This window comes from Lynx rufus, unplaced genomic scaffold (genome assembly GCF_022079265.1).
Source record: "Lynx rufus isolate CCGP_SWC_20201006 ecotype Redwood Valley unplaced genomic scaffold, mLynRuf1.p SCAF_9, whole genome shotgun sequence".
Classification (NCBI taxonomy): domain Eukaryota; kingdom Metazoa; phylum Chordata; class Mammalia; order Carnivora; family Felidae; genus Lynx; species Lynx rufus.
The window spans coordinates 100300266-100314589 of record NW_025814897.1 but is presented as its reverse complement, the minus strand read 5'-3'; the positions used below and the strand labels follow the sequence as shown (position 1 = coordinate 100314589).

At 41.2% G+C, this 14324-nt stretch overlaps 1 protein-coding gene across 1 annotated transcript; it reads left to right on the top strand.

Moving 5' to 3' along the window:
- The first annotated feature begins 3316 nt into the window (after positions 1–3316).
- On the top strand, positions 3317–4336 carry LOC124506200 (olfactory receptor 4S2-like). The gene has a single exon (XM_047072216.1). The coding sequence runs from the start codon at positions 3320–3322 to the stop codon at positions 4334–4336; it is 1017 nt and encodes a 338-aa protein (XP_046928172.1). The 5' UTR covers positions 3317–3319.
- The last annotated feature ends 9988 nt before the right edge of the window (positions 4337–14324 follow it).

The following is a 14324-nucleotide window of genomic DNA, read 5'->3' as shown; positions in this document are numbered from 1 at the left end:
TCGGGCTCTGTGCTGACAGCTCAGAGCCTGGAGCCTGCTTCAGATTCTGTGTCTCCCTCTCTCGCTGTTCCTCCCCTGCTCACACTCTGTCTCTCTCTCAAAAATAAATATAAAAAAAATTTTTTTAAAGTAGTGATGCATTCCAGACTGTGGAATAATCTATGTCTAGGCCCAGCACCACATGGCAGGTGACAGTGGCAGAGGGGGGAAGGTGAGACAGAGGATCCTACTGAGTCCTAGACTCTGGCAGGAGAAATGGCAGAGTTTGAATATGCTTTTCCACAATCTGCACCATTTTCTGAGACTGTGCCTATGCTGTAGCAGAAACTACTGTTTGGCGGTAAGGCCTATGGGTCTTCCAAGAACATAGACATCAGGACTCCACTAATTTATCAGAGTACTGGTGTCTATCTTGGTTAAGTTTTGTTTGGAGTTAATTAAAGTAGCAATTCATATCCCAGAAATATTAAAATAATAAAGAAGATCCCAAAAGAATTATCAGTATTTTTAAAATAATGCCAATGGAAATTGTACATTTATGACATAATGTGGCACAGACTAAGAGAATTTATCAAGGTTGAATCTGTGTTCCACCAATGACTAGCTACACGACTATAAATAAAGTTAGTTTACTTTTCTGGGTTTCATTCCTTTTGTGAATAATGGGAATAATTCTACGTACTTCATATAATTACAAGAAACAAATTAGATAGTATGATTAAGCACTTAGACCAGAGCCTAACCCCTAGTACAGCACTGTGTGATAGAAACACAATACAAGCCACATTGTCATTTTACATGTTTCGGTAGCCACATAAAAAAGCAAAACAAATAGGTGGAATTAATTTTAATAATATTTTGTTTAACGCATCTTATCCAAAATTTTATTACATGAAAATACTTTACATTGCTTTATGTTTTTTTAAATTTAAATTTAAACAAAATTGGAACATCGGTTTCTTAGTCACACTATCCACATCGCAGGTGCACAGCAGCCACAGTGAACTACCCTGGCCTATGGAGCACGCATAGTGAGCACTCAACTAAGCGCTATAAAGGAGCGATGAGAACAAAACATGGCTCCAGCAGACCATGAATGGGTTGATATCAGGCAACTACTGGTTATTTTGTTAGATGTGATCATGGCGTTTGTGCTCACATAAGAAAGCTCCTGAGATACGGATAATGAACCATGTAGAGGTTGAAATGGCATGACGACTGGGAATTGCATTAAGATACCTGGCAAACAAGTGAAAAAGAGGGATGGATGATCCAAATGTAGTAAAACATGAATCATTTTTTTAATCTGAGTGGTCAATGTATGAGAGCTTATAATACAACTATCTCCATTTTGTGTACGTTTGAAATTTTTCATTATAAAATGTCTTAAGTACTGGCAACCTGGCTGGAAAATGAAAGGGCATAATTCCGTGAGTGCTTACTATATGCAGGGCTAGCTTTGGTATTGAAAATAATTCTCTGAAGTGGATAGTAGCATTTCTATTTGAAGGATGAAGAAAGTGAGGCTTAAATGGTCAAACTAAGGAAAGGAACATTTGCATTCAGGCTGCACAACAATAAAGACACACCTTGTCCCCACCTTCACACATCTTTTGGTTCAAAGGAAAACATAGATAATGAAACAAAAAAACTACATTCAGTGACAGTGATTCATTGTATTAAAAGGATCATCCCAGGGGCATCTGGGTGGCTCAGCTGGTTAAGCCGCTGACTTTGGCTCCGGTCATGATCTCTCAGTCCATGAGTTCCAGCTTTGTATCAGGCTCTGTGCTGACACCTCAGAGCCTGGAGTCTGCTTTAAATTCTGTGTCTTTCTCTCTCTCTGCCCCTCTCCTGCTCATGTGTTCTCTCTCTCTCCCTCTCAAAAATAAACATTTTTTAATGTAAAAATAAGTAAGTAAATACAACACAACACAACACAACACAATGAAAGGATGACCCCAAACTCCATGACAAAAGGCTAAAGCAGAGGAGACTCTGGTGTTTATGTAGAGGTTACACCAATGGCCAAAGAAACTGGGTCTCTATCATTGTTAAGTAACTTGCCCCAGAACTCACAGTTGGTTATTATTAAGATCTAAAAGATCTAAACCTACTCAAGAGTTATTTCCTCTCCATACTTTATAACAACTAATGTCAACTGGGATCTGAAGTCTTGAGGATCTTGCAGGTGGCAGTCCCTTTCTGTGAAGCCTCTATGCATTTTTCCTGACTTTCAGACATATAAGAAATGACAAAGAGTGAAGTCCTAGAATAATCTAAAATACAACAAAGCTAATCAGGCTATCAGGAATTTGGGAAGCCAAGGGGTCTCATAAAAAGGCTAGTTAGGGGGCTCCTTGGTGGCTGAGCCAGTTGAGCGTCTGACTTTGGCTCAGGTCATGATCTCACGATTTGTAAGTTCAAGCCCCACATCAGGCTCGCTGCTGTCAGCGTGGGGCCTGCTTCTGGATCCTCTGTCCCCTTCTCTCTCTGCCCCTCCCCTGCTCGTGCTCTCTCTCTCTCTCAAAAATAAACATAAAAAAAAAAAGCTAGTTACATCCTAGATTTGACTCAAAGTGTACATTTTAAGACTTACTTATGATCGCAAATGTGTGTGTGTTTGTGTGTGTGTGTGTGTGTGTGTGTGTGTGTGTGTATTTTTGTAAATTCCATACATCAACTAAAACAAGGATGAAAAGCATCCTGGAGTAAAGAGACTGAGGGTTACCACTCAGAGGCTTAATTTAACAGAGAGATTTAATTTAAATTCCGGAGCAACAATAATTTGGACTACTGACACAGGAGGAGAGCCTAGACTGTATTCCTAAATCTGTTTAAAGCCTGTCAGACTTTTCTTTTTTCCTTTCTCTTTCTCTCTCTCTTTCTCCTCCCACACAGTCCCCCATCTCTGATAATTTCAAGAAACATACTTTACCTAAACCAATACCTTAAGTGACAAATTTTGAGAATAATTTTTTTTAGTTTTTTTAATGTTTATTTATTTTTGACAAAGAGACAGAGCATGAGTGGGGGAGGGGCAGAGAGAGAGGGAGACACAGAATCTGAAGCAGGCTCCAGGCTCCGAGCTGTCAGCACAGAGCCTGACGCGGGGCTCGAACTCACAGACCGCGAGATCGTGACCTGACCTGAAGTCAGACGCTCAACCAACTGAGCCACCCAGGCGCCCCAGAGAATAATTTTTAAAAAAACAATAACAATGTTATGGTACCATGTGCCCAAATCTAATTGTCTTTCATACTTTTTTCCTATAGGTAAAGTCACACTGTATTTCCCTCTTGTGAGCTTCCTAGTTTCCATGGAAAATAATGTCACAGAATTTATCTTCATGGGTCTTTCCCAAAATGAGAAAGTGCAGCAACTATGCTTCTTTCTGTTCTTACTCTTTTACATGACACTCATGACTGGAAATTTTCTCATTATAATGACTATTCAAAGGAGTCCCAATCTCAACTCTCCAATGTACTTCTTCCTCAGCTTCCTATCCTCTGTCGACATCTGCTACTCCTCTGTTACAGCCCCCAAGCTGATTATTGATTCCCAAGCCAAAGTCAAGAGCATCTCCTTTGTTGGTTGTATGGTCCAGCTCTTTTTCTGCCATCTGTTTGGCTGCACAGAGATCTTTATTCTCACAGTGATGGCCTATGACAGGTACGTGGCTATCTGTAAGCCTCTGCGCTATATGACCATCATGGACCAGAAGGTCTGCTCTATACTGGTGGTAACCTGTTGGTTAGGAGGGTTTGTGCATTCCTTCATCCAGACCATCCTCACTGTACAACTGCCGTTCTGTGGCCCCAACCTGATTGACCACTACTTCTGTGATGTCCACCCTTTACTGAAGCTGGCTTGCACAGAGACATACATGGTGGGGCTCATTGTGATAGCTAACAGTGGCATGATTTCACTGAGCTGCTTTGTCATTCTTATGGGCTCTTACATTGTCATCTTGCTTTCCTTTAAGACCCGCTCGTCAGAGGGGAGGCGCAAGGCCCTGTCTACATGTGCTTCCCACATCACAGTGGTGATCTTGTTCTTTGTCCCCTGCCTCTTCATCTACCTAAGGCCTTCCACCACTTTTACTGAGGACAAGATGGTGGCTGTGTTTTATACCATCATCACACCCATGTTAAACCCTCTGATCTACACCCTGAGAAACACAGAGGTGAAAAATGCCATGAAAAGACTGTGGGTCGGGAGGTTGTTGGACAGAAATAAGAGAGACTCTGGTGTGAAGCTTAGTGGGGCTGGTATAGCCTGCATTGTACCAGTTTCCAAAAGGGTTGCTGGAAACAAGTCAGTCATCACCTCTTAAACTTCATCCCATGAGAAACAGTGCAATATAGCACAGCCTTGGATTTGAAATCTAAAGACCTACTTCGAAGGACCCATTCTACCAGTCACTAGTAGTTGACTTTAGGCAAAGAGACAGTCTCATGGCCCTGAGTGCACTCAATGTTTATACAGAGAAATCTGACACCTAAACACAGTCCATTTTGTAATATATAGTACGGTTGCCTCTAATAGCCTCCAAGCGATGTGGAATGCCAGGCATGTATATTCTAATAAAGGAATATGAAGAAATATTACCAAAATATTAGAATAATATTAAAACATACAGGATTGATACCAAAAACAAATGCTGACATTGATCTTGCTAACCTTTGGTCTTTTATCTCATTTTAAAATGGAGGTAAACTACATTTCCTACTACTTCCCAGGGTTGTATAGAGAACTGAATGGCGTGGAAGTGAAGGTGAAAGCATTCTGCCAATGGTATGGAGCTCTGAAAGCCAACATGGCTTGCATCCATGAGACCCACAAAATTATAGCAAAGAAACAGTTCTTAACGGGCTCATGAGGACACACTCTGGGTGGTCCCCCAAGGCTCAGCCAGAGGAAGCAGGCAGAAATGCCTCTCTCCAAGTCTTCTTCTCAAAGAGGCTTATTTACATACTTTAAAAGCCAATGCCTAAGATTCAGGCTTCTAATTTAGCACACATCTAGGGGCTGACTGCAATCCTCCCTAAAGACCAAGAAGGCCAGTGGACACTATCTCCACCTTCTCTCCCTGGCCCATTCCAGGTCATCAGTGTCCCCCTGGCAGGAGCTTATCTGGTGCCCCAGGTTTTGTGGCTGCTCCCAGAGTATGCCCCCCTCAATCACCTGACTCTTGTGGGCAGTGGGGCTTGCATTCACTGGTCCCATAGGACTGCAGCAAACAAAGAAACACTCCTTAACCAGGTCCTAGAACAAAGGAAACAGACAGAAATGCCCATTCCCCAGTCTTTCCTGAAAGAGGCTTATTTATATACTTTAAAAGCTACTGCCTGGGGCGCCTGGGTGGCGCAGTCGGTTGAGCGTCCGACTTCAGCCAGGTCACGATCTCGCGGTCTGGGAGTTCGAGCCCCGCGTCAGGCTCTGGGCTGATGGCTCAGAGCCTGGAGCCTGTTTCCGATTCTGTGTCTCCCTCTCTCTCTGCTCCTCCCCCGTTCATGCTCTGTCTCTCTCTGTCCCAAAAATAAATAAACGTTGAAAAAAAAAATTTTTTTTTTAAATAAAAGCTACTGCCTAAGGGTCTGGCTTTCAATCAGCCTGTTTCTTGATGAGATCCTCCCCTTTGGGACACTTACAGGTCGTGGTTCACCCTCATCTACTGAAAGCCACTAAACACAAAGAAAGCATCTTGCACATAGGTTTGAGAGAAAACCAAAAGCTCAGGCCAGGCTGAATAATTAGGTTCATTTCTTACAAGACACCGCTCCATCAAGACTAGGAGAGATGGCTCTTTTATCTAATGCACAGAAACCAACAGAGAGTCAAGGAAAACAGAGGAATATGTGCCAAACAAAAGAGCAAGATAAAATTCCAGAAATAGGCCTTAATGAAATAAAGTGATTTATCTGATAAAGAGTTCAAAATAATGGTCATAAATATGCTCACCAAGGTTAGGAGAACGATGCATGAACAAAGTGAGAATTTCAACAAAAAGAAAATATAAGTACCAGAGAAATCACAGAGCTAAAGAATACAAAAACTGAACTGAAAAATTCAATAGAGGTTCAATACCAGACTACATCAAGCAAAAGAAAAGATCAATAAACTCAAAGACACGTCAGTGGAATTCATCCAAAAAGAAAAAAGTATGAAAAAGAGAAGATAACATGAGGGGACTATAGGATATCATCAAGCAGACCAATATTCACATTACAGGGGTCTCAGAAGGAGAAGAGAGAAAGAAAGGGGCAGAAAGCTTTTTCAAAGAAATCATGAAAATTACCCTAACCTAGAGAAGGAAAATAGATGATCCAGACCCAGGAAACTCAGACAGTTCCAAATAAGATGAATTGAAAGAGACCCACACTAAGACACTTTGTAACTAAATTGTCAAAAGTTAAAGACAAACTTTAAAGCACCTAGAGAAAAACGACATGTTACGTATAAAAGAACCCCCATAAGATGATCCACACATTTTTCACAGAAACTATGCAGGCCAGAAGGGAGTGGCATGGTATATTCAAAGTGCTGAAAGAAAAAAAACTACCAACCAAGAATACTCGACCTGGTAAAGCTATCTTTCAGAATTGAAGGAGAGATAAAGAGTTTTTTGGACAAGCAAAAGGAATCACCACCACTAGACCAGCCTTAGAAGAAATATTAAAGGGAGTTCTTTAAGCTAAACTGGAAGGATGCTAATTAGTAACATGAAAACATATGAAGGTATAAATCTCACTGCTAAAGGTAAAATACAATTAAATTCAGAATATTCCAGTGCTGTAATGGCAGTAGGTAATAAATCACTTACAACTCTAGTATAAAGGTAAAAGACAGAAGTACTAAAAATAACCATAACCCCAATAATTTGTTAATGGATACACAGGTAATTGTGACATCAAAAACATAAAATGAGGGAAGGAGTAAAAATGTAGCTTTAGTATATAATTGAACTTAAGTTGTTATGAGCTTAAAATAGACTATTATAAACACAAGATATTTTATGTAAAATTCATGGTAACCAGAAAGCAAAAACCTGCAGTGAATACACAAAAGAGAAAGGAACATCACTACAGAAAATCATCACAAGGGAGCAAGACTAGAAGAAAGGAAGAAAAGAATTACAAAGAGCCAAAAAACAATTAATGGCAGTAGTTAGTCCATACCTAACAATAATTACTCTAAATGTAAATGGACTAAGTTATCCAATCAAAGATACAGAGTGGCGGAATGGATTAAAAAACAAGACCCAACTATAAGCTGCTTACAAAATTCTCCCTTCAGCTTAATGATACACTGAAAGTGAAGGAATGGAAAAAAATATTCCATGCAAATGGAAACCAAAAGAAAACAAGAGTAGCTATACTTATATTAAGTAAAACAGACTTTAAGCCCCAGACTATAATAAAAGACAAAGAAGGTCATTATATAGTGATAAAGGAGTCATTGCAACAAAAAGATATAACATTTGTAAATATCTATGCATCCAACATAGGAAGACCTAAATACATAAAGCAAATATTAAAAGACCTGAAAGGAGAAAGAGATGGCAATAAAATAATAGTAGAGGACTTCAACACCCCACTTTCATCAATAGATAGATCATCCGGACAGAAAATCAATTAGGAAACATTGGAGTTAAACTACATGTTAGACCAAACAGCTGTAACATTTACAGAACATTCCATCCCAAAGCAAAAGAATACACATGCTTCTCATGGACACATGAAACTTTCCCTAGAAGAGATCACATGTGAGACCACAAAACAAGTCGTAATAAATTTAAGAATACTGAAATCATATCAAGCATCTTTTCAACCACAATGGTATGAAACTAAAAATCAATTACAAGGGGCACCTGGGTGGCTCAATCAGTTAAGTGTCCGACTCTTGATTTTGGCTCATAATCAATCATGAGATCTAGCCCTGCATCAGGCTCCATGATGGCAGCACAGAGCTTGCTTGGGATTCTCTCTCCTTCTCTCTCTGCCCCTCAGAGAATAATTAACTTATTATTATAAGTTTATAATAAATAAACTTAAAAATTATATAAAATAAAAGAAAAAATAAAAATCAATTACAAGAAGAGAAGTGAAAAATTCATAAATATACAGAGATCAAACAATATGCTACTGAATAACCCATGGGTCAAAGAAGAAATTAAAAGAGAAATTTTAAAAATATCTTGAGTCGATAAAACAGAAACACAACATACTAAAACTTATGGGATGCAGCAAAAACAGTTCTGAGAGATGTTTATAGCAATAAATATCTACTTAAGAAAACAGAACAATCTCAAACAACCTAACTTTATACCTCAAAAAAACTAGAAAAGAAAGAAGAAACAATACCCCAAATTAGTAGAAGGAAGGAAGCAACAAAGATCAGAGCAGAAACAAATGAAATAGATACCTAAAAAACAATTGGAAAAGATCAATGAAATTAAGAAGTAGTTTTCTGAAAAAAAACAAGTAAGTCGTAAGTCTTTAGCAAGACTTACGAAATAAAATAAAAGATGGGACTCAAATAAAAAATTAGAAATTGCAAATGATATCACACAAATACAAAAGATTATGAGACTACTATGAACAATTACATGCCAACAAATTGGACAATCTAAAAGTAATGGATAGGGGCGCCTGGGTGGCGCAGTCGGTTAAGCGTCCGACTTCAGCCAGGTCACGATCTCGCGGTCCGTGAGTTCGAGCCCCGCGTCGGGCTCTGGGCTGATGGCTCAGAGCCTGGAGCCTGCTTCCGATTCTGTGTCTCCCTCTCTCTCTGCCCCTCCCCCGTTCATGCTCTGTCTCTCTCTGTCCCAAAAATAAATAAACGTTGAAAAAAATAAATAAATAAATAAATAAAAATAAAAGTAATGGATAAATTCCTAGAAACATACAACCTTCCAACCTTCCAATACATAAAGAAATAGAAAATCTGAACAAACCAATTACTAATAAGGAGATTGAATCAGTAATCAAAAACCTCCCAACAGGGGCACCTGGGTAGCTCAGTCAGTTGAGTGTCTGGCTCTGGATTTTGGCTCAGGTCATAATCCCAGGGTCATGGGATCGAGCCCCTGGTCAGACTCCATGCCTGGCATGTAGCCTGCTTGGGATTCTCTCTCACAATCTCTCTGCCCCTCTCCCCTGCTCACTCGCTCTTTCTAATAAAAGAATAATAAATAATAAAAAAAGGGGTGTCTGGGTGGCTCAGTTGGTTAAACATCTGACCTCAGCCCAGGTCATGATCTCACAATCCAAGAGTTCAAGTCCTGCATCGGGTGAGCTCAAACCCCACTTCAGGTGAGCACAAGCCCCACTTTGGGTGAGCCCCAGTTTTCTCCCTCCCTCTCTCTCTCTCTCTCTCTCTGCCTCTCATGGGATTCTCTCTCCCTCTGTCTCTGCCCTTGCTCACTTGTAACCTCTCAAAAAAAAAAAAAAAAAAAAAAAACCTCTCCCAAAAAAGAAATAACCTAAGCATCCATCCACAGTTGAATGGATAAAGAAGATGGGGTACACAAATATACAATGGAATATTAAGTCATAAAAAGGAACGGAATCCTGCTATTTGCAACAACATGGGTGGGCCTTGAGGTATTATGCCAAATGAGATGAGTCAAATACTGCATAGTATCACTTATATGTGGAACCAAAAAAAAAAAGAAAAGAAAAGAAAAGAAAAGAAAAGAAAAGAAAAGAAAAGAAAATTAAGTCAAATTCATGGAAACAGTAGAAACCTGGAAACAGTAGGAGGTGGTTACCAGAGCCTGGTAGGGGGGGAAGGAGGAGTTATGGAGAGGTTGATAAAAGGAAACAAACTTTCACCTATAAGAAGGTAAGAAGAATAAGGTCTGGGGTTCTCAGGTAAATCATGGTGACTGAATTTGGTAACACTGTTTAGTGTAAGTGAAATTTGCTGAGAGTAAAACTTGAATGCTCTCACACACACACACCCAAAAAAGATAACTGTGTGAGATGATGGATTTATCAATTAACTACATGGGGGAATCCTTTCAAAATGTACATGTATATGTATATCAAATCACCATAATGTACACTTTAAATATCCTACAATTTTATTTGTCAATTATACCTCAATAAAGCTGAAATTTAAAAATAATTTAAAGAAATAAAAAAAAAATGAATGGTGCTATGGACAGAACTGTCTCCCAGAAATTCATCTGTTGAAGCCCTAATCTTCATCGTGACCATGATGGTATTTGGAGATGGGGCCCTTGGAAGGTAATTAGGGTTAGATGAGATCATGAGGGTAGGATCCTCTTGACAGGATTAGCAGCTTCTAAGAAGAGGAAGAGAGAGAAGGCACTGGGTCCCCCTCCATCCCCACCCCCGCCCCCCCAGGGCCTTGTGAAGACACAGCTAGAAAGCAATTCTGCAAGCCAGGAAGAGAACCCTCACCTCGGAACCAACCCCACCAGCACCCTGATCTTGTACTTCTGGTCTGCAGACCTATGAAAAATAAATTCATGTTGTTTAAACCACTCAGTATGGTATTTGTTATGGCAGCCCAAGGTGACTAATAGATACAGGCTATGTATACTGCTATTAAAAGAGCTTCAAAATATATCAAGCATTAAAGAAAAAAAAGCACATTAAAAAACATTGTGCAAACATGATACTATAGATGTAAAAAAAATAATACTAGCTTGTTGTTCAAATCCATGTATTCTCAATTGTTTCCATTAACTCTCCACAACTCAGATATCCGGCCTCTTCTTATTTAGCAGAAAAAGTTCTCTGCTGCTACAATCATCATCAAGGGAAGGAAAAGAGCCAATTAGTTCCCTGTTCTGTGAGATCTATGCTCTATCTTCTGTGGCCCGCACCCAGCTTTGTGGCATGATGACAGTCTTTGGCAACTAATTATACTCCAAGGAGCTGAGGCAAAGAGTTAGGAAAAGTTTGCAAAGAAGCAAATTAATGTCATCCCTTGGGGGGATTTCAGAGCTGGGAATTCTCTGACCTCCTTGAGATCCCCAGGAGCTACACGTAAGTAATTAAAGGCGTGATTGGAGGCCGCGAGGACACGGATGAACCAGACTCCTCCTACAACCACACTGTACACCCAACCCAGGACTCAGCACCCCCCAGTCCCCCTGTTAGAGCCACAAAACAAGACATTTAGAAGCAGTTGGGTCACCATGCCCAAGCAGAAGCACAGAGGCCATTTCTTTCCCATCTACTCCTTCCCCACACAGGTGTCTCTGGAAAGAGGGAAGATGCCACCATTTACGGAATCCCTGCTAGGTGCCAGGCACTATGCTAAGCACTATATCTATTGGCTTGCCCAATATGGCACAGAACACCAGCACTCACCAACACCCTCAGTTCTCCTCTGCTTCCTGGGTACCCAGCTAAACGCTGTTTCCCTGTCAAAGGAATGTGGCTGAAAACGATATATGTCATTTCCGAACTTGACCCATAGAAACCTCCCAGGGGCGCCTGGGTGGCTCAGTTGGTTGAACCTCCGACTTCAGCTCAGGTCATGATCTCACGGTTTGTGAGTTCAAGCCCCATGTCAGGCTTTTGCTGACTGCTTGAAGCCTGGAGCCGGCTTCAGATTCTGTGTCTCCGTCTCTCTCTGACCCTCCCCTACTTGCACCCTGTCTCCTCTCTCAAAAATAAATAAACATTAGGAAAAAAATATTAAAAAAAAAAAAAACAAAAAACCTCCCACACACTGTTTTCCACGTTCTCTTTATCACCTGCCAGCTAGAAAGTTAACACTCTGAATGACCTTCATAGGTTTGGGTGAGATGGAATGGAACCTGTACCAGCCTGGGTCCTTGAATGGTGCCAGCTACTTTAAATTGTGACATGGCTATTAAGCCATTGAGATTCTGGGACTTGTTGGTTATAACAGCAGTTAGTTTACCCAAGTCATACACTCTAGCTCACCATCTGGAAAATACAAATGAAATCACATTTTTTATCTACACAACTAATAGCTCAAGGCCACACTTGTCTTATTAACAGAAGTCCACTATCTCCCCCACATAATGCTGGACCCCTTCTCCATCCCAAATTGTCCAAGAACTGAGGAATTCTCAATCCAAAGGACTGCTGCTGCCAAAGGCCATGTAGGAAGAGAGGAATTAAAAATCCGACCAGGCACTGTCTTTGGTCATTGCCATGTAATTGGTCCTGGGTCATCTGATGGATGTGGGTCTACCGCCCAGGTCTAGACCTCACCATGGCAGGGTCGGACTCCATACTTGAGTCCCAAGGTCATGGGGTCCAGTATGGCTGGTACAGCCAGCACGTGCTGTACAAATCAAGCCCCCACACAAACCCTGGTGCTGAACCTACATCACCAACACTGGCCCCTCTTTCCTTCATGGAGGGCTCCCTCTTGCAGCTTTTAATATTCATTCATGTTGATGGATCATGGTCAATGTTACCAGGAACCACCAAAACAGGTTTCCTTAATTGCAAATCTCAGAGACCAAAAGTTAAGGGCTTCAGTCCTTCCTTCCCAGAAAGCCCCTTGCTCTGTGTGCAAAATTGTGCATACCAAGGGGAGAGGTACTTTGTGCTCTGCCTCAGGAAAGACATCGTAACAAAAGGTTCCTACACTTACTATATCTGCATAACTAAGCAGGGCGCTCAATTAACTTCTCAGAACAAAGACATCTACTCCAAGGAAACTTCCTGCCTCTGCCTATACAGAAAAGCAGCTAGCAGTTAAACTTGAATTTTGAACAAATTATCTCACTTAAGCTATGAGTAAACGCTATTATGTTCCACGCATTATCAGTAAATGCTATTATTCTCACAAAGACCTAGAGGTTCCAAGAAGCGAAGTGACTTGTCTATAGAATCGCAGGCAAATCGGGTCCGTCTGACTCCAAAGCAGTTTCTGAGGATCAGGAATCTTGGAGTGGCTTAGCTGGCAGGTCTGGCTCAAGGTCTCCCAGGAGGCTACAGTCAGCCTGTAAGCCGGGGCTGCAATCATCTGAAGGCCTGACTGGAGTTGGAGACTCTACTTCCAAGACCACCTGGCTGCCGGCAAGAGGTTCAGTTCCTCGCCACGTGGGCCGCTCCCAGGGCTGCTCCCGAGAGTGAGCTGCAGAGATGTTTACAACCTAAACATCTGAGATGTTTACGACCTAATCTCAGAAGCAACACACCATCACTTCTGCTACATTCTGCTGGTCACACAGACCAACCCTGGTACAAGGCACAAGGGGACCACCTGGCTACGAGGACCAGAGAGTAAGTATCATTGGAGGCCATCTTGTTGCTTGGAGACCACACGGGATTTTCCCCCTTCTTTTTATCTAAATTTTTTGTATACTAAATTATAAGGGGGAAAGCTACAGAGTGCTGGCAAGGGCACTTCCTCAGCCCTGTTGATTTTTAGGCATCCCCTCTCTGCCTTCTAGTTACTTTAAGGATGCTATTTTCTTCCATCGCCCTCCCACAGTTGAACCAAGAATGGCTTCCTCCGCCCAGTCCTCTGGCGCCATCTAGTGGCCACATCCGAAATGGCTGCCCCAGCCAACGCTTCTCCGTTTTGGGGTCCAAGGATTTACCTGCCTTCAGGAAAGTGACTAGGATGATTTTCCTCAGAAGTCCCAGAGATCGACATCCAGCTCCAGAAAGGATCTGTGAAACCCCGGAAGGGATGGATGAGCCGTCAGAATTTTTGAGACCAGGGACTAAACTTGCCTCCTCCTTCTGCTCTGCAGATGTCAACCAGCCCTGCTCCCTGGCAGGGCAACACTCAGCCAGAAGCACGAAGGTTCTCCCTCGTTTCCTCCAGCTTTACTGCTCAGAACCTAACGTCCAAAAACTTAACGTTTTTTAACAAACTGCTAGCAGCAAGAGGGACTCAAAACCGGCCTCAGGTTCACGCTCATTTTAAATAACTTTGTAAAACTTGACAAATATATTTAAAACTCTGTTGTAGCTACTTTTTTTTCATCAAGGAGAAAAAAAATTAGGTTTTAACTAATTGGGTAGTCATTGAGAGAAAGTAAAAAATTTAGGCTGATAGATACCTCCGGGTTCTGTTTATAAATGCCTGGTTAAGAAATGGACTATTTTAAGGTGATGGGTATTAAGAAGGGCACTTGTGATGAGCACAGGGTGATGCATGTAACTGTTGAATTACTATATTGTACACGTGAAACTAATATAACACTGCATGCTAACTAACTGGAATTAAAATCGAAACTTTACAAAAAAAAAGACTATTTTAAATGAAATCTTCTACTCTTGAAAGAGATGACTAAGAACCAAGCCTTGGAGTTGATTCAAATCCCAGCTCCACCAAATACTAGCTGT